Source organism: Hylobates moloch, unplaced genomic scaffold (genome assembly GCF_009828535.3).
Source record: "Hylobates moloch isolate HMO894 unplaced genomic scaffold, HMol_V3 SCAFFOLD_16, whole genome shotgun sequence".
In the NCBI taxonomy this organism is placed as follows: domain Eukaryota; kingdom Metazoa; phylum Chordata; class Mammalia; order Primates; family Hylobatidae; genus Hylobates; species Hylobates moloch.
Genome location: NW_026652291.1, coordinates 27115174 through 27140851, shown reverse-complemented (window position 1 = coordinate 27140851; position 25678 = coordinate 27115174). Strand labels below are relative to the sequence as shown.

Below are 25678 nucleotides of genomic sequence, written 5' to 3'. Positions count from 1 at the left end.
CCTAATGGGTTCACGCCTTCTTTGAATGCTGTTCTGTAGCTAGTGACAAGTCTTCTTGGTCTGTCTGCCTCACAGTCCTCATATCATGAGAAGATCTGCTGAAGTCCATATATAACTCCTGTGTATCTCTACCATAACAGATCAGTATTCTTGACAGAAAAGGAATTTAGGTTAGCCTGACATGACTTCTTAGTTCTTGTGAAAACTTAGTTTTTAGTAAAAAAAAAAAAAAAAAAAGTGTTACAAAGGTTAAAAAAAAAAAGTCTCTTCCTGTCTCTCTCTATCTCCATCCCCCTTTCAGCACAATATAAACTTCAAATGCTCTTTTCTATGTGTCCATTTGTTAAGAACGGAATTAAGGTCCTTGGAGGCTATTTCCCCTTCTTTTTCCTAAAGGGTAAGGCTTGGTGACTAAGACTAGGATCAGCTCCACAGATTTCAGGAAAAGAAGAGAAGATGCAAGAAGGGTGGTATTCCTAGACATGACCACATTATGGGAGAGAGGACTAGGGTATAGAGTGGGCTGAAAAGAGAGGACAGTGAGCTTCCTATTGCGAAGCGTGGTGGATATTCGCCCTTAGTTTTCTAGAAGAGAGGTTGGTTTTGACTTGGGGAACTGTAAGAAGGAGGTTCCACACGCTTGTAATCCCAGCACTTTGGGAGGCCGAGGCGGGCGGATCACGAGGTCAGGAGATCGAGACCACGGTGAAACCCCGTCTCTACTAAAAATACAAAAAATTAGCCGGGCGTGGTGGCGGGCGCCTGTAGTCCCAGCTACTCGGAGAGGCTGAGGCAGGAGAATGGTGTGAACCTGGGAGGCGGAGCTTGCAGTGAGCCGAGATTGCGCCACTGCACTCCAGCCTGGGTGACAGAGCGAGACTCCATCTCAAAAAAAAAAAAAAAAAAAAAGAAGGAGGTTCCAGCCTAAAAAACAGGAACTAGTAATAATTTTCTTTGAAACCCTTCTTCAAGTGACAGAACAAAAATAATAGATTAACATGTATATGTATCAGGAAGTGCATTAAGTTGCTTTTATTGAAATATAGCATACATAGAGAAAAGCACATACATTGTAAGTATACAGCTCCCTTGTTGCATTTTCACAAACTGAACACATTATGCAGCATCACCCAGATCAAGAAACAGGATTCCTTCACCCCTTTGCCTTCTTCTAATCATTAACCACTATTCTGACATTTAACAGCATAGAATAAATAATTTTGCCTCTATTCGGTTTACATAAATGAAGCACATACAGTATGTGTCTTACTTTGCTCAATGTTATGTATGTGAGATTCATCCATGCTTCTGTCGAGATGAAGAGCAATCATTCTCAAAGCTGTGTAGTATTTTGCACGAATAGACTACAATTTATCCACTCTACTGCAGGTAGACATTGGGGGATTTTATAGATTTTGTCTATTATGAATAGTGTTGCCATGAACATTCTCATGCATATTTTCAGTTGGACATTTGTAAGCATTTCTGTTGGTATATACCTAAAAGGGTAATTGTGGAGTCCTGGGGTAAAAATGTTTAGCTTTAGTAGATACTGCCAGCATAATTTTCCAAAAGTAGTTATGTTTTTATAAATTTTTAAATTTAATAAAGTTCAAAACTGCCCTATGAGATAGGTATTATTCCCCCCCCCCCCTTTTTTTTTGATGAAGAAAGACTCAAGAGAGTTGCCCAAGGTTCAATAGCTATAGGAATGAGAGTCTGGGTTTAAATTCAGCTGTGCCTGCCTCCAAAGCCCATGTTCTCTCTCACTAGCCTGAACTACTTTTATATCTTTGAGAGAATTCATGCCTTAACCTCCCTCACTACATGCAGTAGAGCCTTTGCTGTTGTATTAAGGTAGATAGTGCTGACTATGTGAGGTTGCCCTAATGGTGTGGTGTCTGGAGGGGTATAGTTTAGTTGAGGGTGCACATTTCTGAGGTTCTTGTATAAGAACAAGCCTCTGTCCACCTGCAAAACACACAAGGAGAGAAGAAACAAGCCCATATCCTATGCCTTTGTTCAAGTGCATGGGCATATGGGTGTGGAGAGCATTGATGACGAAGGTGGGTAAGACATGAGGCTCAGGTTACTGGGAGTTCTGGGTGTAGGTGGCCATATGAGATGGAAGCTTCTGCTAGTTTGTCAGTGACGAGAGTTTTTTATGGTCCAGTATTAGGAGTGTATGAGTCAGGACTCTTGGTCACAATCCAACTCAAACTTGCTAAAGGAAAAAAAGTTTTGGTTCATGAAATGGAAGTCACAGGATTCATTGGGCTTCAGGTCTGGCTAGATCTAGGTGTTAAAACAACATCACTAGAAATCTGTTTGTATCTATTTCTTGGCTCTGATTTCTTCTTTGTTGTTTTCATTATTAGACAAAATCCTCTCCAATGGTGGAGATGGATCATACTCCACCAGTAATGATGGTGTCTGTCAAGTTTGAGCTTCACTCTAATAATTTGATGATGTGGTAAGAAGAGAGGATCCTTTTCATAATAATTCCAGTGAAAGTCCTGGCATTAACTCAAATTCAACTTCAAGTTTGGGTGAGAGACCCATCTTGAAACTAATCATTGTGGCCAAGAGATTGGAATGTCGCAGTTGACTAAACTGGATCATATGATTTGGGATTGGGATGAACCTCACCTTGAATAACACAGAACGAGATTGGTGGTGAAAATCATTTACCTGCAAAGTGGGGTAAGGGGTGAAGTGAACATGGGGCAAAACCACCAGAGAGCCACTGGAGAGATTTTCCAGTCCTGGTGAGGGCAGGTCATAGGAAGCTTCTGGAAGAAAACATGGTAAGCCCCACCTGGGGACTGTGGGATGCCCACAAAGGCTGGGCTCAAGGACAGTCATCATCGTGACTTCCTAAATCAAACCTACTTCTAGACAGTCTGACTTCCTTGAGTCTGTTTCAAGCTCAGCTAAAGCTCCAGGCATTTGGAAAAGGGAGCAATGGAATTGGAAGGAGGGGTGGGGAGGGCAAATGGCAGCCAGATCTTCTGAGCCACGCATGTGGCAAATAGCCCACATGTCAGAGTTGTGTGAGCCCCCCCACCACACCACTCTGCTGCCTCCTAAGCAGCCTGCTTATGAGACATTTGCAAAGATGTTAACCTCACATAAAAAGTGTGCCGTTCGATAATTATGTAAATTAGCTGGCAATTAGATAATGTCACTCACTTTCCCTCTCTCGCTTGATTCCCACACAACAGACAAGTGTTCTGAGCTTCTGCACCAGCCCGGGCCCTGCATGCAGGCTCTGGGGCAAACCACCTGTGTGCGTGGCTGCCTGCGTTCTCCTATGGTTCAATAGAGGGTGGCAGTTGTCTGGCCAGGTGAAGAGGGCTCCCTGGCTCCCGTTTTGCCATTTCTTGAGTCTGGCATGCCCCAACAGAGGGACAAAGAAGGCTGAAGGATAAACGCTGGCAGCAGTTGGAGGCCTGTAGTATTTAGTGTAAGGCCATCTCTAGCTTTTGGCCATTTTGGCAATTTCCCAGAGGCTGCAGGAATGTCCAAAACTAAGAATGAAATGGAAGGCCTGTAGGAAAGAATGTGGATAGACCATAGAGGGTTAAGTCTATATAAGCCCACTTGTGATGTTATCACTTCTGAAACTGGATTCTGCCTGTGGGAAAGAAAGCTTGGGTTTCCTCAGTCAGCCTTTTTGATCCCTCGCAGTGCAGGGCAGGGAACGGTGGTATCTCCAGTGCTGGTCTGGGCTGGAGGGGAAGGATGAGGGGCTGAACGAATGGGGAGGCTCAGCCTAGAAGGGGTATGTGGCCCTGACAAAGCAGGCTAAGTGCCCGTGATGTTCCCCCAACAAGGGAATGTTTCTGGGCAGCACAGTTTTTCATTCATGGGTTTCCCCAGGTCACTAAGCATGTGGTGCTTTGCTCATTGGGGTCATGTGAGGTTGGCATCCAGAGAGGCATGGGGGCTCAGGATTGCTGTCCTTGTATAAAGTGGGATTGTATGGAGGCCACTGCATGGAACAGAAGTCAAGTAATCCACAGGAATGTTCTTCCACTTCTGCTTTTACTGTTCATTCTATCTACAAGTGCTTCCCAAACTCCAGCTCCATGATGAGGCCCTGTGGCAGACACCATGCTGAAGCAGTCATTTCCTCCAGGGAGCCCCCCATCAGCAATCTGGTTCCAGAGCCTGGGCTTTTAATTGCCGTACTTTACTGTCTCTGAAGTAAACTTGTCCCCCACTAGTTTGTGATGCCCTGGAGGGTGAGATCGGTGTCTTTATTTTGCTTTGATTCAGCGGTGCCTGGAATGAATTGGAGCTCAATAAACGGTTGAATTGAAGGGTTTTCTCTTTTCCTTGAGATGTTGCCCTTTGACTTGGTTGGCATACCTCACCTCATACAAGGATCATATTCTTAGAAATTGTGTCATGTTTCATGTCCTACCCTCCTGTTATCCACGTCTGGCTTCATGTCTTCCACTCACTCCACTCCAACAGCACCCACCTCCTGCTGTTCTTCAAATATACCAGCTTGCTCCAGTCTCAGTTCTTTTGCATTGACTATTATTTCTGGAACATTCTTCCCAGATACTTACATGGCTGATTCCCTCACACTCTTTCAAGTCTTTTGAAAGTCTTCTTTTCTTTCTTTCTTTTTTTTTTTTGAGACAGAGTCTTGTTCTGTTGGAACAAGTGGATGGAGTACAGTGGCACGATCTTGGCTCACTGCAAACTCTGCTTCCTGGGTTCCAGCAATTCTCCCTGCCTCAGCCTCCCGAGTAGCGGGGATCACAGTAGCCTGCCACCAGGACTAATTTTTGTATTTTTAGTAGAGATGGGGTTTTGCCACGTTGGCCAGACTGGTCTTGAACGCCTGACCTCAGGTGATCCACCCGCCTCGGCCTCTCAAAGTGCTGGGATTACAGGCGCAAGCCACCGTGCATAGCCTCAAGCCTTTACTTAAATTTCACCTTCTCAAACACTCTTTGTGGTGTTTGCCTTTTTTCTGGGGTATAAAGACTCCTTGCCTGTTTATTACATGCTACCAAAGTTGTGCCAACCTGTCAAAGTTTTTGAAATTTTAGCAGTTGGCTCTCACAAGCCTGTATGAGTTGGCACCAGCATACTCCTGTGTCCATGTCTCAGCTGAGCATCCCTTGAACCACTGGGGGTACCTGTGTGTATGGTAAAAGCACTTGATAACAATAATTTGAGCATACCCTGAGAATGACCCTGCATGGCAGATGCACTTGAATGTGTGTCCTAAACTAGGGAACCTGGGAGTGGCCAACCAGGAGATTCGTTCCTTCTCTATGAGGAACATATGAGCCCCCGGCCAGTCCCATGGAACATGGGCTATACAGGAGATCAAGGCCCTTTGTTTTAGGGTAAATGAAGGTTGCCAGATAGGGACTGTTATGGGGAGGGTGCTAAGTAAATATGCTGTGTAAACTGCATGCCTTTTGCAAGCAGTTGCAGCTCCCCTACCGAGCTCACCACCGCTGGACTCTCTCCTCTGGATGTAAGCTCCCAATTCAACCCCATTTCTCATTTGCCGGCTCTGGGATTCTTCTGCCTCTTGAACCTGGTACCTTCCTTATCGGAGTCTATGGAAGTTTGGCACAGCACCTGTGCCACACTTTAGGGAACATTGCTTGGACAAAGACTTTTATAGAACAAAAGCTTTCCTTATAATGGATTTAATCAGCCTCTTGTTCGTTGGGTTTGTTTGTTCATTGGGAATAGGTGTTTGTTCCTGGTTAAGGAACAGCAGCTTCCTCTTCAAAGAAGGGGTAGTAACTAGCTTTGCTGATGTGGTTATCATTAAAATAGTGGATAGTAATGTTCTGATGGAGACCATGGTGAATTATCAAATGTGCCAGGTAATAAGCAGCAACTTGCACAGCTCCTAGAAATCACACTTACTGTTTGATCTGAACAGAGAACTCAGGCGGGCCAGAGTCTGCCCTCTGAAACTAGACTGCGTGCGGGTGCGTTTCTAAATGTTTCTACATCATCATAAAATGTATGTAATATACTCTAGGTCATTCGGAACTATCCAGTATCACTCTAGGAATTTCTTTTTTTTTTTTTTTTTCTTGAGACGGAGTCTTGCTCTGTCGCCCAGGCTGGAGTGCTGTGGCGCAGTCTCGGCTCACTGCAGGCTCCGCCTCCCGGGTTCACGCCATTCTCCTGCCTCAGCCTCTCCGAGTAGCTGGGACTACAGGCGCCCGCCACCACGCCCGGCTAATTTTTTGTATTTTTTTTTTAGTAGAGACGGGGTTTCACCGTGGTCTCGATCTCCTGACCTCGTGATCCGCCCGCCTCGGCCTCCCAAAGTGCTGGGATTACAAGCGTGAGCCACCGCGCCCGGCCTCTAGGAATTTCTTAACTATTCAGTTGTCATCCATTCTGCAGTTTTCATAATCTTTTTTAGTACTTTTGTTTTTACACTTTGCTCACTCTATAGCCATACATACATCCACACATACACAGACATACACAAATAACCCCTCCTCCTGTCCCTTCCCACTTCAGAAATAAAGGAAGAAACCTAGGATTTGTTGGTCACCTACTATGTATAAAGCCTCATGTGGCCGGCAGCAGTGGCTCATGCCTGTAATCCCAGCACTTTGGGAGGCCTAGGTGGGCAGATCAGAAGTTCAAGACCAGCCTGGGCAACATGATGAAACTCCATCTCTACTAAAAATACAAAAATTAGCTGTGCATGGTGGTGCATGCCTGTAATCCCAGCTACTTGGGAGGCTGAGGCAGGAGAATTGCTTGAACCCAAGAGGTGGAGGTTGCAGTGAGCCGAGCTTGCGCCACTGCATTCTAGCCTGGGCAAAAGAGCGAGACTCTGTCTCCAAAAAAAAAAAAAAAAAAAAAAAAGCCTTATGCTAGGATCTTCCTGTATCTGATTTCATTGATTCCTCTCTTCAATCTTGGGAAGAGGCTATTATTTTCTCTACTTTACAAATGAGGAAATAGAAGCTCAAATAGGTTAAGAAATTTTCTCAAAGTGCCACATACAGGAGCTAGGATTCAAACTCAGCCTTTTTTTTTTTTTTTTAGATGGAGTAAAATAATCCTCCTCTCTCAATATTCAGTAAGAGAGGAGGATTGTTTTACTCATTACTCACCTTCTAGTTTATTTTCACCGATTTTTATAAACATTCCTTTCACAGATTTAGGGGTGGCAATTTGCCTTAGGCTTCCTACAGTGAGTTGTCAAATTGAAAAGGAAACATCTAGAAAAAAGTTAATGTCATTTGCATGCTTTTAATAGGTAAATAAGTAAAAATTAGGTGTGGGTATTTGAATATATAAAATGTTAGCACTTATCTTTTTTTTTTTTTTTTTTTTTTTTTTTTTTTGAGACGGAGTCTCGCTCTGTCGCCCAGGCTGGAGTGCAGTGGCGCAATCTCGGCTCACTGCAAGCTCCGCCTCCCGGGTTCACGCCATTCTCCTGCCTCAGCCTCTCCGAGTAGCTGGGACTACAGGCGCCCGCCACCACGCCCGGCTAATTTTTTGTATTTTTAGTAGAGACGGGGTTTCACCGTGGTCTCGATCTCCTGACCTCGTGATCCGCCCGCCTCGGCCTCCCAAAGTGCTGGGATTACAAGCGTGAGCCACCGCGCCCGGCCCATGTTAGCACTTATCTTAAAAATACATTTTGGCAATGTGACCTTGCGATGTGAATATTGTAATAATGTGCTGATGTGGCTTTGGGGATTTTTATTATTTTTACATATGGAAAACCTGAGTGCATCATTAGGACCTGGGCTCCGGTCTTGTAGTGGTTCTGGAAGAACCCAGGGCCTCCCTCCTGTTTGAAGCACTAAGCACTGTAGCAATCACTAGAATAGCTTGGCTCGAAGTCAGCATTCCATCAATACTTGTGAGATAGGATGCAATGTTTTCCTGATATATGGCCCTAATCTTGCTCTCCTTCTCCCTCCCCTTCTTCCCACAGGTCTTTTCTCTGGAGTCCTGGGAGGCAAGTTATGGGCAGCACTGCTTCTGGCCGCACCATGAAGCCTGAGTCTGCTTGCGCTCTGCCCTGGGCCCTGCTCTGTCTGAGCACTGGGCTTCTAGCTGCCCCCCTCCCCACAGCCTGCCGCTGCTAGGAGGTAGAACTTTAGGACTGGTCCTTGGCCTGTTTCTACCTGTCATCTGGCTCACCTCACCACTCACTCCTCCTCCATCACAGCACCCTGGCCCTCCCTGTCCCTGGCCTCCCTGGCTGGGGCATTTGGGGGTCTGCTGGGAGGAGTGCATCACTGAAGTCTTCTTCCTACTCTCCTGTACCTTCTCCTCCTTGAGTCAAGGCCTCCGGATCCACATGGATAGCTGAGATCTTTTCTTGGAGAAAGACGCTTTACTCTTTACTCCAGTCCCTCACTTCCCCACGTGATTTTCCTCCTCTTCTGCTGGTCCTGTCTTTTTCTACTGCCTCTTTATTCAATTTCTTGCTTGTGTGTCCCTCTGGGACTCTCTTGTACGCTTTCCTCCCTCTCCACCATCTCAGGATCTGTGTGTGTGCTGCCTTCCTGCTGTGTGCTTTCTGTCTTCCCATCTCTGTCTTGTCTTCCTCTCCCACTTCTATTGCCAAAGGGAGAGATCCTCTCTGGGCTGTTCCCTGGCCTGTCTGCTCCTCCGGGCTCTGTCCCAGCAGCAACAATGAGCTCCACACTCCATTCAGTTTTCTTCACCCTGAAGGTCAGCATCCTGCTGGGGTCCCTGCTGGGGCTCTGCCTGGGCCTTGAGTTCATGGGCCTCCCCAACCAGTGGGCCCGCTACCTCCGCTGGGATGCCAGCACACGCAGTGACCTGAGTTTCCAGTTCAAGACCAACGTCTCCGCAGGGCTGCTCCTCTACCTGGACGATGGCGGCGTCTGCGACTTCCTATGCCTCTCCCTGGTGGATGGCCGCGTTCAGCTCCGCTTCAGCATGGACTGTGCCGAGACTGCCGTGCTGTCCAACAAGCAGGTGAATGACAGCAGCTGGCACTTCCTCATGGTTAGCCGTGACCGCCTGCGCACGGTGCTGATGCTTGATGGCGAGGGCCAGTCTGGGGAGCTGCAGCCCCAGCGGCCCTACATGGATGTGGTCAGTGACTTGTTCCTCGGTGGAGTCCCTGCTGACATACGACCTTCTGCCCTGACCCTTGATGGAGTACAGGCCATGCCCGGCTTCAAGGGATTAATTCTGGATCTCAAGTATGGAAACTCGGAGCCTCGGCTTCTGGGGAGCCAGGGTGTCCAGTTGGATGCCGAGGGACCCTGTGGTGAGGGTCCCTGTGAAAATGGTGGGATCTGCTTTCTCCTGGACGGCCATCCCACCTGTGACTGTTCTACCACTGGCTATGGTGGCAAGCTCTGCTCAGAAGGTAAGACCCTCTCCCTCTCTTGCTAGAGACCCACCCACAGGATGGCTGAGGCTGGGGGTCCTGATAGAAACCAGTTCTATATGGATGCACATCGTTAGCTGCATGTTAGATCACTGGGCCCCTTGCCCTGAGGAGGCAGTGGAAATCCTTTGCCTACTCTCAATGGAGAATCTGTCAGATCTCAGCAGGAGGAGAATCCTGGCCCCTGAACCCTGGGCTCTGTACCCTACTCAGAGGGTTAGATGAAGTAGGCTGCAGGGTCTGCCCCAGCTTGGCCCCTCTCACTGCAGCACCGTTTATCACGGTCAACCCAGGGCAAGAAATAAGATAGAAATTGGCAAATTTCAGCTAGGCAAGGTGGCTCACACCTGTAATCCTAGCACTTTGGGAGGCCGAAGTGGGCAGATCACTTGAGGTCAGGAGTCGGAGACCAGCCTGGCCAACATGATACCCTGTCTCTACTAAAAATACAAAAATTAGCTGGGCATGGTGGTGCATACCTGTAGTCACAGCTACTCGGAAGGCTGAGGCAGGATAATCGCTCTAACCTGGGAGGTGGAGGTTGCAGTGAGCTGAGATTGTACCACTGCACTCCAGCCTGGGCGACAGAGCGAGACTGTCTCAAAAAAAAAAAAAAAAAAAAGAAAGAAATTGTCAAATTTCTACCTGTGTCCCTCCTGACCCCTTGAGGTTTGGACCCTTAGGGATAGTTGGGAAACTCCCCATCACTTCCTCTTAATCATCCCTCACATAAAGAATGCCTGTGTAAAGAAAAATGAACCCAGTTCTTCTTCTGAGGCCCGTCCCCCCTCCCAACCCTCTGGGAGGTGTCTGGAAGGTAGATGAGGCATCTGGGCCAGGCCCTTCTTGCCTCTTTGTTTTGGCAATGAGGATTTCTCACATGAGATACCTGTTTAGATGTGGTTCCCTTTCCCATCCTCTCCATGTACTGAGAACTTTGCAAAGAGGCACAGAGATTGACTGCAGCCTTGTTCAGCCAAACCTTCAAGGGAGCTGAGAGTATACAGCATAGCCTGGAGAACCTCCCTGGTTCAACCATGACTTCCCAGGGAGAAGAAGGGAGGCACAAAGGCTTAGGCTGCCCTCCCTTGCTCACCAAATCCTGACTGTTTGGGATTAGATCTAAGAGAGGTGGCTCAAACTTTAATTTGACAAATACTTAAAATCCAAATTCCTGGACTTACTCACAGCTTAGATTTGGGTAGTAGGAACTGCTGAAGTGAGAAGCTGAGAACCGACCGTACAGGTATGTATGTTGAGAGGTTAGGGTGACAGGAGGCAAGGAGGTCACATTTCCTCCTATCCTTTTTGGGTTAAGCCCTGGATTCTCTTAGACAGGTTTTACGTTGCCATCCCCTACTGGTCTCTCCGTGGAGGTGGTGTAAGGTACAGGGCAGAACAGCAGTTCTCAACTTAGCTGCATGTTAGGATTGTCTTGGGGGAATTTAAACTCCAGACCACACCCCAGGCTAATTAAATCAGAATCTCTTGGCGTGGGATCCAAGCATTTGTACATTTTTAAAGCTCTCTACATAATTCCAATGCACAATCAGGGTTAAGAACTATCTAGTACAAGATCAAGGGAGGCCAGATGGCTGGTACCAGGTGGGTGGTGCCAGGTGGGTATGGCCAGGTGAGCGCCTTGCCACTGACTCCCAAGATCTCTTGATTCAGGTAAGGCCCTGCTACCTTGGGATGTGTAATTAAAGACTGCAGGTATTCCTTAAGTGTTTCCAGAACATCCCAACCCCTAAAGCAGGTTGTGCTTGATGTGAACTTTAGCTATCAGTGGCTATTTAAGAATATTAAAAAAAATTAAAACAAAATTTATCTCCCAGGTGGTACCTGCTTGAGACTAGAACACATCAGAGGTCTTGTCATGAATGGGCTATTGCAGGAGCTGCCTGGGTCTCCACTCCTTTCTTCTAATGGGTTGGGCATCACATCTTTCTCCCTTCCTGTGGGTGGGCTATCAGAGCTGGAGATGCCAGGCATGTATATTGTCCTTATTTGGCTTCTGTTTTTCCTCCACTGAACCCACTGGGAGAAGGGGTGGGAAAGAGGCAACCCCAGTCTACAAACCATTTTGGGAATGTGGTTATTGAAGTGCTTCTCACAAGCAGGTGCCTTCTGGAGCTGACTGCTGTTCCAGAGCTTCTTGGCTTTGGAGAAAGTTCTGCCTGAAGACGCTGACATGATCACTTGTTTTCTCATTCGCCCAAAGGATCTGTTCTGTTCTCAAAACTTGTATTGAAAGCTGGCATTCTTCCTTTCTAGGGACCAGGGTGTTTGCAAGCGTGTTGTTAGCTTGCTGATTATCCCTGATTGCATTTTTGTGTTTAAAAAGAACTCATTTTCTTGGGGCAGGTTTGGATCAGCACTTTTCTGCAGGAAAAAAAAAATCTCTATACTGTATATGTATACAATTTGCTTTTCTCTTCTTTTTCTTTTTATATTTTGTGTGTGTTCCAGTTCCCAGTGGAATTTCTTCAGAGCAGATTGTGTGCCGTTGGTTTTTTAATAGCTAAATGCAATGTGTGTATTTTAATAATTGTTTTTTTTTTTTCCTACAAGGTTCAGATCATCTCCTGGCTATGGACTGATAACCCTATCTGTAGAAGGCAAACACACAGCCTAACTCATTTATTCTCCCCATACATAAATAGAGTAAATAAACTGCCGTAACAGTAACACTTGGCTGGCTTGGAACAGAGCAGTGCAAAGGTTGAGGTGAGAGTGGACGTTGCGGGAGGTAACAGAATGTACTGTTGATTACTTGGAGCCTGTTGATCCTGGTAATTGTCATCATATCTAATCAATCACAAAAATGCATCACAGACTATTAGAAAATAACCGTTGCCTCCATACATAGTTAATTTTTAGAAAGTAAGCGGAAAGAGTCACCTGTAAAATGTGAAGGGAAAGGAAGTCACAGCAGCTGCTAAGTGTCAAATAGATCTACACAAAACAAGATAATGTCTGCCCATTTTTCCAAAGATAATGTGGTGAAGTGGGTAGAGAGAAATGCATCCATTCTCCCCACCCAACCTCTGCTAAACTGTCCATGTCACAGTACTGAAACCAGGGGGCTTATACCCAGCAGGCAGAATGTACACAAAGCACCTCTTGTCTCAATTTGCAGGCTAGGCCCTGCTATTTGATGGTGTGAGGGCTTGCACCTGGCATGGAAGGCCCATTTTGTACTTCATGCTTTAGCAGTTCAAAGAGCAGGGAGAGCTGCGAGGGCCTCTGCAGCTTCAGATGGATGTGGTCAGCTCGTTGGAGGCGCCTTCTGTGGTCCATTAGCTCCTAGCCCACCTGCAGTGTTGCTGTTTGCTTGGCTTGTCTGGCTCTCCGTGCCTTGTTGGCTCCAAAATGTCATCATGCTGCACCCCAGGAAGAATGTGCGGCCCATCTCTTTTATGTGCTTTGGGCTATTTTGATTCCCCATTGGGTATATTCCCTAGGTAAGACCCGGAAGACACAGGAGGTAGTTGCTTTGGGAGAGTTTGGACCTATGGGTATGAGGTAATAGACACAGTATCTTCTCTTTCATTTGGTGAAAGACTATTAGCTCTGGCTGCAGACTGAATTCCACACAGCTTACTTGGGAAAACTTTATTCCAAATAATAGTCACATTGAACATTGTGGAGAATGATGAACAGAGAAGAGGCCCTAGATTTTTACATCTGGGTGTTATGTCTATAAATAGAATGCTTTGGTGGTCAACTAGACTTGTTCATGTTGACACTTAGTCTTGCCTTTTTGGTGGTGATTTTAAAATTATGTATATCTTGTTTGGAATATAGTGGAGCTATGGTGTGGCATTTTCATCTGGCTTTTTGTTTAGCTCAGCCTGTCCTGTTACGGGCAGCCTTGAAGCTCAGTGGCTAATGAAGAGGTATCCTCACTCCCTCTAGAGAGTGGTCCCCTCGCGGCTCATTGAGAGTTCGTCAGCACCTTGAAATGAGTTTAAACTTGTTTATTTTTAAAACATTCTTGGTTATGAATGTGCATGTATTGAATTACTCAACAATCTTATGGTTGTGAAGAATTGATTCGGTGCTAAGGTGTATAAATTTCAGGACCAGTGTCTCTGAAGAGTTCATTTAGCATGAAGTCAGCCTGTGGCAGATTGGGTGGAGCCAGGGAACAATGGAGAAGCTTTCATGGGTGGATCTCCACTCCCAAATCTACCTATGTCACATATCACTCATGCCATCACATTTTACATTGATTCAGTAGAGGGAAAACGTTCTAGTCTACCGACAAAGAAAAAGTTGATTACTTGTCTTCTGTCTTCTCCTGCAGACTTGAGTGGGTGCCCAGACCAGAAACGGTTTGTCTCGAGACTTAGCTGTTATGTTTTCAAGTGTTGGAATCCTCTAGTGAAGTGTCGTGGTGGGTGTTGGTGATAGGGACCACAGCCTTGTTATAAGCACACTGTTGTGTGGTCCTCAGTAGTGACTATCCCCCGCCCCCCGCCACATTATCTGAAGCTCAGATCCTACTCAGGTCAGTTTGATTGATGGCTCAACACGACTGTGTGGCCTTTGCATGCCTTCCTGAAAGTGAATTTCAATTACTTTTTTTTTTTTTATTGAGAATTTATGACTCTTGCCCCATCTCTCAAAGCCAGAACTAGGATGGAATGGCATATACCAAGAGGAGGCTGCTTATCCCTGAGCATTTACTGAGGTCCAGAGACATCAGATACTGTAGTGAAGGGACCAGTGGTTGCCTCAGTTGGATCCTCCTGTTTTGGGCACTTGTGTAAGAACCCAGTCATTTCCTCTCCCTCTCCACAGTGCACATGCTGCTTGAATTATAACATGGCATTGTTCCTAATCTGTGCCAACTCTGAATGGCTTTGAGAAGGGGTGGTGTCCTGCAGGGAAGTGGTGCATAATCGGAGAGTAAAGGATTACTCCTTTCTAAGTCTTCCCTGGTTTGGGGAGGAGAGAACAGAAGCAAGGCCTTAAAATGTACACAAAGGAGGGACTGCTGCTTCTGAGACTTGATTCCCCACCCAGCATTCAGGCTTTCCATGGGACCAGCCTGACTCTCCACCAGCCAGCCAGCAGGGGCTGTCACTAAACGGAGCCTGAATAGGGGTCTGATTGCTCCTTTTTCCTCCTTTCCTCCTGATTACCAAGTGAGATTTCCTGGGTATACTGTATGCTAAATGGCAGAGCAGCCGCCTGCCACTTGCTTCAATTATCCCTCTTTTAACTGCTGAGGGAAAAGCAATTTTTAAAAATCTCCCCCCTCCCCTAACATCTCTGCCTCCTTTAATGAAATAAGACCCTTCTTCCATATTCCCCCTTCAATGAGGTGAAAGCAGCCTTCCCCTTTTGCAGAAACTGCACACCAGCTGCAGGCTGCAAAGAGGGTGGGCAGTGGATAATGCTTTGGTCCAAATTCAGCAAGGCTGAGGGTCAGGCAGGCGTTTTGCCAGGAGCCTCAGCATAGCACGTGAACTTGCATTTGCATTTGGTAATGAGATACCACAGGCCCAGTGCTGGGGGCTAATTATTTTCAAGACCCCTATCTCCCTTTGCAGGCTGCTCCAGAAAGATGGTTTCCAGTTTCTGGGGCAGCTGTCCTTCAGCTGGGTCCTCTTTCTCCTTCACAGAGCAGATGAGGTGGGGTGTGGGTTGCAGGCTGCACTTGGGGGATGGGACTAATGTCACCCCCTTTACTTGCAGTCACTGGCTCCACAGTGTGGGTCCATCACAGTGAGGCCCCAGAGGCAGAGCTGGAGTAAGGGAGGCTTTAGAGCAGGGCTCCAAAGATCGAGTGCCCTTCCTTACACAAAATAATAATGATATTATTACCATTGCTCTTATTAAATACCACCCTGCGCCTGACATTCTAGGCGCTTTTTATATTCATTGGCTCATCTGTTTCTCACGAAACCCCTATGAAGTTAATATCATTAGCTCCATTTTACAGATGAGGAAACTGAGGAATCGAGAAATTGGGAACTTGAACTCCGTTTAGCATAGTGGATAAGTGTACGGCTGCTGGAGGGAAAATGATCCGGACTTAAATTTGGGCTTGTCTACTTACATGTTGTATGGCTCTGGAGAAGGTTTTTGAAGCTTCAGTATCTTCTTTAGTAACAATAATAGCTAATAATCACAGAGCACTGGCTCCAGGCTCACACTGTCTTAGGTGCTTTTCATGCACTAGCTCTTGAAACCCTCGCAACCACTCTTGACATGCTATTATTCTCATTTTTTTGGATAAGGAAACTCAGGGGCAGGAAGTTAAGTAACTTGCCCAAGATCATGCAGGTATTAAGAGGCAGAGCTGCAATTTGTGTCTAGACAGTCTGGCTTCAGAGCCTACACTGTCAACCACCATGCTATCTTGACTCTCAGTGAAATAGGAATCATAAAAAATCATACATCATGGAGTTGTTGAGAGGATTCAGTGAGATAAAACATGAAGTTATCTGCCTAGACTCCAGGAAAGCGCAAGTTCTGACTCTGGGCCATTGGTCTCCTGGCCTGTGTAAGAACAAACTGCACATCAATTTGGTTTCACAGGAGATTTGATGCTTCCTTTTGAGCGACCCCTACCTCCACCAGTTTCCCTTATCCCAGTCTGAAAGGTGGTAGAGATAAAAGGAGGGGAATTTTGGAAGTGTACAGAATCCAATTTCATTGCCATTTGCTCCTGCCCAAGAGCATGGGGCTGCTGACAATGGTTATGCGTGCGGGATGGGATTCAGGGCTCTGCCAGGAAACGTGTGGTGTTCTGGCCTCAGCAGCCACCCAGTGAGGCGGGTAGGGCAGGCCTTAACATCCCACTGAATAGATGAGGAGACCCAGACCCTGAACTTGTCGTGGGTACAAGGGTATGAGGGCAAGCGTGGGTGCTGCCTGTTGGGCAGCCATCTCTAGGACCTGAGAGCCCAGGCCCTTAATGTGGCATTTTACCTCTGCTCATGGGCTCCCTTCATAAACACAAATGGCATGTGTTTCTGTCGTGAGATGGAGCATTGCCTCCCTGGATGCGGATGATAAGCAAAATGTCAAGTTCCTGGTGCAGGAGGCTGTCAGCTTGGCCCGTCCCAGGGGACTTGTTCCTTCTAGCCAGAGAGAGAGAGAGAGGGAGAATAGGAAACAAAATGAAAATGAATGAATATGAGTATAGTATTCAATTCCCAGCCTCAAAACTCTGGTTTTAGTGAAGTGACTGGAATTGGACCCAAGGGTCCGGAGGTAGTTGGAGCACAGGTACACCACAGCGGAGCTTCGCTGGACAGGATGACCTCTTCAGACTTACCTTTGGTTTCCCAGGTACCAGGCAATGCCCATTACCTCACTCAGGGTTGGTGGTGAGAGTTGGAGCTCCTGGATTCCTCTGTCAAACTCCTCCTAGCTTTCCTGCCTTCAACTTCTCTCCGCACGTAAAAAAAAAAACAATTTTCTCTGTTTCTTCTTGTCTTTTCCTTTGTGTGTGTGAGAGGGGGAGATGATTACAGAGGCGGATTTACCACGAAACTAAGACTTTCATACATTGTCAGTTGCACGGGTCCCTTCTAAGTCCCCACACCTAATTTCGTATTTGCAATTTCTTTTTCTTAAGGACTCCCAAATATCATAAGCACCAGGTCCCACCTCTGTGGATCCCCCTCTGTTAACACAACTTGTTGCTGTCCGGTGACAGCAATGTTGCTCTGGGTGTATGTGTGATTTTCTTTGTTTCCTCTAACCAGTGACCATTCATCACAGACACATTTTCTACTTCATAACCACCATAGGTGGACGAATCAGAGCTAGGGAGTACCGGAAGGTGCAGGGAATATAGGAATGTCATTTGGGAAGGTGTGGTGGGAAGAGGAGATGTCTAGGATATCCACTGGGTAAAGGGAGGAAATGTTTGGAAATATTTGCTATAGATTTAGAGGAACAAGGTGGTATTTAGACAGAGGGATCACTCTAGTCATCCTCCTGAGGGTTTTTTCCCCGCTGAAGTTGGGAGGTTTAGTTTGCTGTGGCTCACAAGGTAAGGGGGAGTTGGGAGTACGCTGGAACTGTGTTGCAGGTATCAGGCTGTGGCTGGCAGAGGAGAAGGACAAAGTATGGCTCTGCAGGCCTGTCTCCCTGGTCTGTTTGGGAACTGACATTGCCAGTGGGTTGTCATTATGGCTGTTGTTCTCCAGAAATTGATGTCTTTGAGTGGCCTATTTAAAAACAATACGGGACTCCCTTTAAATGTGTCATCGTCTATATCTGCTCTCAAACCTTGACTGTGGCCACAATGTTCCTAAATAATATATTTTCCAAAGTTTTTTTCAAATCCTGGAACTGGTACCAGTAGCTTTTAAAAGCAAGCTGACCTCATAGTCATCCAGAGAAACTACCCAGTTGCACTCTATGACAAAACTTACTTTGCATCTAGTCCTAGAAATTGTGAACTCTTTGGCTCTTTGGGGGAAAAACAGTGCACCATGCAAAGGTATGCAAGGGCATAAAGAAGGTAAAGATGAAAGAGAGGGAGGGACAAGAACTGTAGGCAATGTAAAGCTCCCGGCTCAAGTTTTCTGGCTGTGAAATGCATGTAGGATCCTTTTGGTTTTACTGAGAGTCTTATTTAAGTACGGTGTCTTTGTAGCTAAGAAAATGACTCTGGGGAGTTTTCCTTTAAGTTTCTTGATGAGATGCTATTCATCCGATCCTCGCCTGACACTTTTGCCTCTGATCTGCCAGTTTGGTTCTCCTGAGCTTGTTCTGTTTGCCCGTGTGAAGTCCTTAGAAGACGGAGTCCCAACAGTCCTGTGGTCGGTTGTTGGTAATGTAGGACTGGTGTCTCCACTCTAGCAAGCAGTACATTTCAGGCAATTCTGCAATCTCTCCTCCAGGTATGATTGGAAATGTGTTGCTTGCAGCTCCTGGAGAATAGAAAAAGTACAGTGAGAGTGTGTACAGCTTATTTACTTAACAGATTGCTTTCAAATAGAAAGGAGTACCCACTTGCGAGGAGGGATACGCTGGAAAGCAAAGCTGAGACCACTTCTTTGCGATCTACATCATGGGGAAAGGGCTGGACAGGCTGGGAGGTTTCCAGACACTCAGTTTCTTCCTTCCTCCTCATTCTCTCAGGCTTCTTTTCTTTCCAGACGGGGCCCTGTATCTTGCATGGTTAGCCTTGAGAGTTAAGAGAATGGGAAAGAGTGGGCTTGGAGGGTGCTGAGCTCTGACCTGTGGAATCCTTGAAAGACAAATCCTCCCACAGTATATTTACTCTGTCTGGGCCAGAAGAGACAAGGCTGGAGTTTGGGCAGAGGTGTCGTACAATCACATGATGTGCTTTGACTCACGGCTTAGTTTTAAGGAAACACACTGAAATTTGGGGACATTCTGGTGTTGCAGGAGAAGTCTGTGAAGGATGAAGTGTGGATCATGTGACCCTGTTAGAGGATGCTAAGACATTTATTATAATACATTACTTTCCAGCTATGACTTTGCCCCAGCTAATGTACTGGAAACCAAGGTACATTATAAAGTATCATGGGAGTCTGGGTGCTGTGGCTCGCGCCTGCAATCCCAGTACTTTGGGAGGCTGATGATGGAGGATTGCTTGAGCCCAGGAGTTCAAGGCCTGCCTGGGCAACATAGTGAGACATCATCTGTACAAATAATTTTAAAAATTAGCCAGGCAAGGTGGTGCATGCCTGTGGTGCCACCTACTTGGGAAGCTGAGGTGGGAGAATCACTTGAACCCAGGGGATTAAGGCTGCAGTGAGCTGAGGTTACACCACTGTACTCTAGCCTGGGCAACAGAGTGAGACCCATCTCAGAAAAAAAAGAAAAAAACCAATCATGGGATAATAAGTTTAAAGGGGACTTCAAAAGTCATTGGATCTAACTACTCATTTCTCATCCTCCTCTGCAGTATATAAAATGAGCCTCCCCATGCCCCACCCCCCCCCAAAAAAAAAAACTCCTAGCCATCTGCAATAATGGGAACTTGGTGCTTTTCAAGGCAGCCTAATGTATCTCTGGTCAACGCTGAGTATCAGGGAGCTCTTCTTTATATCAGCCCCAGCCACTTTCTCATTAGTCCTCATTCTATTTAAAGTAATCTGACCTTTGCAATGGGCCATGTGGGTGAAGAAGATGGGTGGGTTGATCCTAACAGTTCTGAATGATGCTTTGCAGGAATTAACCCTTGTGACAAGGTAAAATTCATAAGGGATTCTCTAACATGGTGCTAGCAGTACACATACCACTGAGTTATTTAGAATTAACTGCTTGTGATTAATCTTAAACAATGTGGGAGGGCTTGATGTGGGAAGAGATTTGATGTAAGCAGGTGACTCATACTCCAGTCATTTTGCTCCTGGGGAGCTTGCACTGTGAAAGATTCATGGTTAGCCCTATCTCTGGCTCTTTTGTCAGTGCCTCATTTTATCAACCTGTGATGTCCCATCTTCCCCCATATCCAACTAGGTTTTTAGCATCTCTGAATTTCCAAGGAGCTTCCTGGAAATCCTGAATTTCTCTGCAATAAAAAGATGGGGGCTGGGAGCAGTGGCTCATGCCTGTAATCCCAGCACTTTGGGAGGCCGAGGCAGGCAGATCACGAGGTCAGGACATCGAAACCATCCTGGCCAACTGGTGAAACCCCATCTCTACTAAAAATACAAAAATTAGCTGGGTGTAGTGGCAGGCACCTGCAATCCCAGCTACTTGGGAGGCTGAGGCAGGAGAATCACTTGAACCCAGGAGGCAGAGGTTGCAGTAAGCCGAGATCACACTACTGCACTCCAGCCTGGGCCACAGAGTGAGACTCCGTCTCCAGAAAAAAAAAAAAAAATGGAAGTTCTGGAATACAATGGAGAAGATGAAAAGGGGATTGGATTAGACTTGCCTAACAAGCCTATCATGGTAGCCAGAGTCAGACACGCCAACAGAAATGAAGATTTCGCTAAAAGGGCTAGCAGTATTTTTTTTTCTTTTCTTTTTTTTTCTAGAAGATAAGGGCATGACATGAAGCAGTATTGAGTAGCTGCTCCTGGAGACAGGCCTTGGAAGCATATTCCCTGTGTGAAAATGTTTCTTACTATGCCAGGTTGCTCTGGGTATCTCATGTTTTTGGCACTGTTGGGCAGAAGTCTCCCAGGGAAAGGGCTTAGGCAGGGCTGGAAGATCTTGCTCTCACATTGGCATAGACTGGAAACCTGCCAAGCAAATTCACTCCTGCACCCTAAAGGGGATGAGGCTAGTCTTGGCCGTCAGCCATCTCCCCATTGACGGTCATTTACCTGACACAGCAGCAGAGAAAAAAAAAAAAAAAAAGGAACCCGTCTCATCATTTTGTGGTTTAAAATAGTTTACTTTTAAGAGCAAAGCCCACAGACATCATTTTGAGTCCAAGCACTGAAATGGAATGAGAGTCACCAACTCGTCTGTGGTCTCATTGTGCAGCCAGGCCTCGGACCACACACATGTGCTGGGAAGTGGGCGTGACCACCTCACACCATCATGTGGTCATTGCCACGTGGGCAGAGGATGGTTGGGTTTTAGTTGCTGTGGAAACTTTGCTATTTGCTCTTCCTGATGTTGAGTTTTCAGCCTTGTGTTAACACAGATTGGGGCTATTTTTTCCTCGTGTAGAATATATAACCAGTGGCTACATTTTAATGTGTCTCTTGGCTCCCTTTGGCTTTTCTATCCTTAATGCAAGTTGCGATTGCTCAACTGGGCTTCCTGATTCCTGTGGCAGGAGTATGTGAGGAGGTATTCTCTTTGGGAACTGTAAGACGTGAAACCAAGGGTGGAGGACTCTGTTTCCTTTAGTTAATGCACTTACAGGCTTGTTTGCTAAATGTCATGTCTCTGACAAAAAGCAGGTACTCAATAAATGTTTGTTGCCTTAATCACATTGTGTGTATATGCAGGTTTTGTATGTGTACATATGTGTCTGTATTCTGTATTCATATATGTGTGTGCATGTGCTCCCTAATGTGTGGTGGATGGATGCAGGTTCCCAGGAATATGAGCTCAAGAATATCTGTTGAATAAATTAATCAATGAAGTCAGGTCCAATAGGACCACACTGGCCACTGTTGGAAACACCTTCTTTCTTTTAATGGGAAAAGCGTCAGTTTTATTGTGGGACAGTTTTTGTTGAATCTGTGTCAAGCACATACACATTCCACTTGGTTTGATCTAGTTGAGGATGAACTAGAAAGACTTTTTTTTGGTTTGTTTACAAACCAATGATTTCCTATAACAATTATAGGCAGTAGCCAGCCTGGGACCGTGTCAATGCAATGGAATGGCTGTTTGAGGCAGGCACGTTGTTGTCACTGGAGATGGAGAGGCCCCACTCGCTCATGTAGATTCCCTGGGGAAGATGGCGCTTACTAGAGACAGGATAATTATCCTCAGGTATCGAAAGTGCAGCCATGCAAAGGAGGATGATGATACACTGGCGGGAAAGCCGGAGGAATCTGAGCCACAGAGGAAGAATTCTCTGATGGTTAGAGGTGTTGGACCACAGAACGCACAACTTTGGCAAGCTCTGTTCCCAAAAGGGGCACAGCAGGTGCTTTCGTGAAGCTGTCAGGAGCATGTGCTAGCATGTTCATGCCTTCAATCCAAGGACTCTGTGGTTTTGGGGTCTTGGTAGCCAGGCCCACCCTCATGTTTGATCATGCACATCATGCACCCCCTTTTAGGGGGTGAGAAAGATTATTCTCTAGATCAGTGGCCTCCAGATAGGGCACAGGCCAAGACCATTCTTTGGGGATGCAGGACCTGACTTCATTGATTAATTTGTTCAACAGATGACATTCAGCTCATATTCCTAGGAACTTGCATCCATGCAACACACCTAGTTAACAATGCATTGATAACTCATATGCAAGTTTTTAAATAAGTAAATATGCATCTGTTATAAGAGCGTAGTAAATTTTTCTTTCTCGTGGGGAATTTGCTCAGAGAGGGTGGGAGGCCACTGATCAACACTCAAATCTCCCTTTATCTCTCTTTAATTGGTTATAGTTACTCCTGACTGCCTGTAGCAATCCCTTATCCCCAGGGCTTGCAGCTTTCAGGAGCAGGTGATACCTAAGGCATTCCTGCTGCCAGTGGTGTATGTGTTGGGCTCCTTACTTCTGCCTTCAGTTCTGCCTGTGGTGGTCTTGATCGACCTGCCAGGTGGCTCTGAGGGCTTCATGGGGAGATACTCCAGTTACAGTTCCTTCTTCAGAGGACTCACTCTGTTCAGGATTACTGATGCTATCGTTTTCGGTATGAAAACTATGGTATGAACATTTGCTGGGGCAACTTCATTTTGTGTAAGAGAGCAAAGTCTCTGAACTATCTCCAAGCTTTTGCAAAGCAATCCTTGATGTATAGTCATCTACTTGTTGGAACAGGCCATCTCTTTATTGGAATAAGTTTATTCATCTGACATTCACTGCATGGATGTCTATAATGTACCAGTGTGATCCCTGCCCTTAAGGGGCTTATGGTCTAGTTGGGAAGCTTGTCTGGCAAAGAAGTATATAGCACATATCGGAGTTGCTATAATAGCAGGTAGAATGTTTGTAAAGCAGCTTAAAAGGGAGCATGTTACCATACCTGGGTGTGGGTGTGTGCATGTGCACTTGGAGTGAGAGTTGGGGATTGGAGGCAACTTTGCAGAGCAAATTCTTGGGCAGGACATGGAAGCATTAATTGGGAGACTGGGAGGAAAGGACATTCAGGGCAGCGCTATGAGAAAGCAGCATGCTGTTTCCAGTTGTTTGCGGTAGTCAATGTCGTTGGACCAAAGAATTGAGGCCAATGGAATAGTAACGAGAGGATGAGTTAGGGAGGGAATGTCTTAACTGCTTTGTAGGAATTTTGGACATTATTTTTTCCACAACCGGGAACCATTGGAAGTTTTTCAGTTGAATTGTGACACAGTCAGATTTGAATTTTAGAAAGATGACTCTAGGGCCAGTTTGTACAATGGATTGATGATAGGAAGGCTTAAGCAGGGAAGCTAGATAGAAGCTATTGTGTGGTTTTGGTGAGAGAGGAGTCTGTATTAAGGGGTGGGTAGTGATGGAAGAAGGGCTGATTGCAGAGATACCAAGGAGAGGAACTTAATAATTAGGCATTAATTTTAGTTTTGGAATCAGATTGCCTGTCACCTACTAGACTGCAAATTTGGGCAAATAATTTCACTTCTCTGTGTTTCCATTTTGCCATCTGTGAAATGGGGATGATAATAGTGTGTACCATTTAGGACTTTTATGAGGTTTAAATGAGATAGTGCACGTAGAGTGCTCAGAACAATGCTTGGCACATAGTAAACCCTTAGTGAATGTTAGCCATTACTGTAATTGAAAAGAGAAAGACAGAGCTTCAATAATATGCCCTTCTGGTTGTAGGAACGTAGAACAGGAAAGCCATTGTGAGGAGCAGGTTTGGGGTGAAGATGAGAGAGGAGTAAAAATAGATTTTGATTTGGCCATTATCCTGCCTTCCTTCCAGAGCCTATAGGACCCTTGTGGGGAGATGTACAGGGGCAGGTGGGGGCAATGGTTGGCATTGGCGGGAGGAGGATGGGGGCTGCCACAAGTGTCAGGATGGTTGTTGTCGTGGTGGGAAAGACTTGGACATGGATGAGGCTGCCCAGGGAAGGAATGTAGTTTAGAGGAAAAGGAGCCTAAATGCAGAAACTTTGGGAACTGTAATAATTAGGATTGTGGGGGAAAGGAATCCATAAGACAGACTACAGCAGATACCCAGACATGTAGAAGGAAACTAGGAGAGAAAGAAAATTCTTTAAAATTCTTCACTGGTGAATAAATGAAAGAGTATACCTTCTTAACCTGCTTGAAGTTGGGGCGTGCAGTTGAAAACAATAAAATGATAAAGAATTGCATCATTTAGTTTCAAAAAGTATTCATGTTGGTCTTTCTTCTACCTTCAATATAGTGAGGTCTGTTCATTTAAGAACATTCCTGGCCGGGCGTGGTGGCTCACACCTGTAATCCCAGCACTTTGGGAGGCTGAGGCGGGCGAATCACAAGGTCAGGAGTTTGAGACTAGCCTGGCCAACATGGTGAAACACCGTTTCTACTAAAAATACAAAAAATTAGCTGGTCGTGGTGGTGGGCGCCTGTAATCCCAGCTACTTGGGAGGCTGAGGCAGGAAAATCACTTGAACCTGGGAGGTGGAGGTTGCAGTGAGCCGAAATTGCTCTACTGTACTCCAGCCTGGGAGACAGTGTGAGACTCCATCTCAAAAAAAGAAAAAAAATCCTACAAATAGAAACTTAAGTCTCATATGCAGTGATGATGAACCTGAGGGTTTTGAATGTTTTTGCACATGACAGAGTTTCTGACTCTTAGAACATCAGGTCCCATAAAAGCAAGAACTCAAAGATCTGAAAGAAACAAACACAGAGAAATGAAGTGACTCACCCAAGATCAGCGAATTGGTATTCTAATTTGAACCTTGCACTTTTTTGAGACCATGTGAGTTAAACACGATTAAACATGAAATGCTTTGGCTAAGTTTTTCTGAGGGTCTGGCATAGAACTCTTGGGGGTACCAGTGCTAAAGCTCCCCTCAAAGCCATATACCTCTAGGGATCGAGGGAAGAAATTCTCCTACCTCTGGTCTCTGTGGGCTGAAAGAGCGAGATGCCCACACAAGAGATGCTGGAAGCCCTGGATCAGCTAGCAGTATAAGTGCTGGTAATTAATTCACTTGTGGTTTCTTTATCCCTGCCCAGAGGTGGGATGCTTGGAAAGACAGCAAAATATTTAAGGAAATTGAGGTTCAGTTCTGGTTGCCTGCTTGCTGCCCTTCCTTCTGCCTTCAACTCTCTAGGACTGGGGGTGGGGGCTATGTCTGTGCTCTGAATGCTTGCTGTGCATCAGTTTTCCAGGAATTTCAGGACACAGGAATTATCACCCAGCTGTGTTGTGTGTTGCTGTTCAGCAATCTGAAGTTGCTTATCTAGCGTAAGTCAGAATGGGGAGCCTAGGGAGGAGGGGGAACGCCTTCATTTTTCTAAGCAGAAGAAACTGAGGTGTTAGGGGCCCAGCTGGTATGTGATGGGAACCAAGAAATGGAGCCTATGTGGACATGCATGCTTTACACAAATTCTCTTGCTGAAACTTGGGCATGTTATCAGAAACATACCTCTTTCCACCTCATCCAACAACAATGCACACTATTCAAGGTTCACTCTGTGTCAGGAGAAGCACTGGCAGTAAGACTGGTGAGCAAGACAGGCACGTCCTTCTGCTTAA

The 25678-nt window shown here is 46.0% G+C and overlaps 1 protein-coding gene across 30 annotated transcripts in view; it reads left to right on the top strand.

Moving 5' to 3' along the window:
- The window catches only part of NRXN3 (neurexin 3), a 1690724-nt gene that overhangs the window by 63651 nt on the left and 1601395 nt on the right, over positions 1-25678 (top strand). For all 30 annotated transcript variants that reach the window (XM_058429925.1, XM_058429924.1, XM_058429914.1 and 27 more), the window contains exon 2: positions 7961-9376. In XM_058429925.1, coding sequence (XP_058285908.1) covers positions 8668-9376 — 709 coding nt within the window. In that variant the 5' untranslated portion in view covers positions 7961-8667. The remainder of the gene's footprint in view (positions 1-7960; positions 9377-25678) is intronic.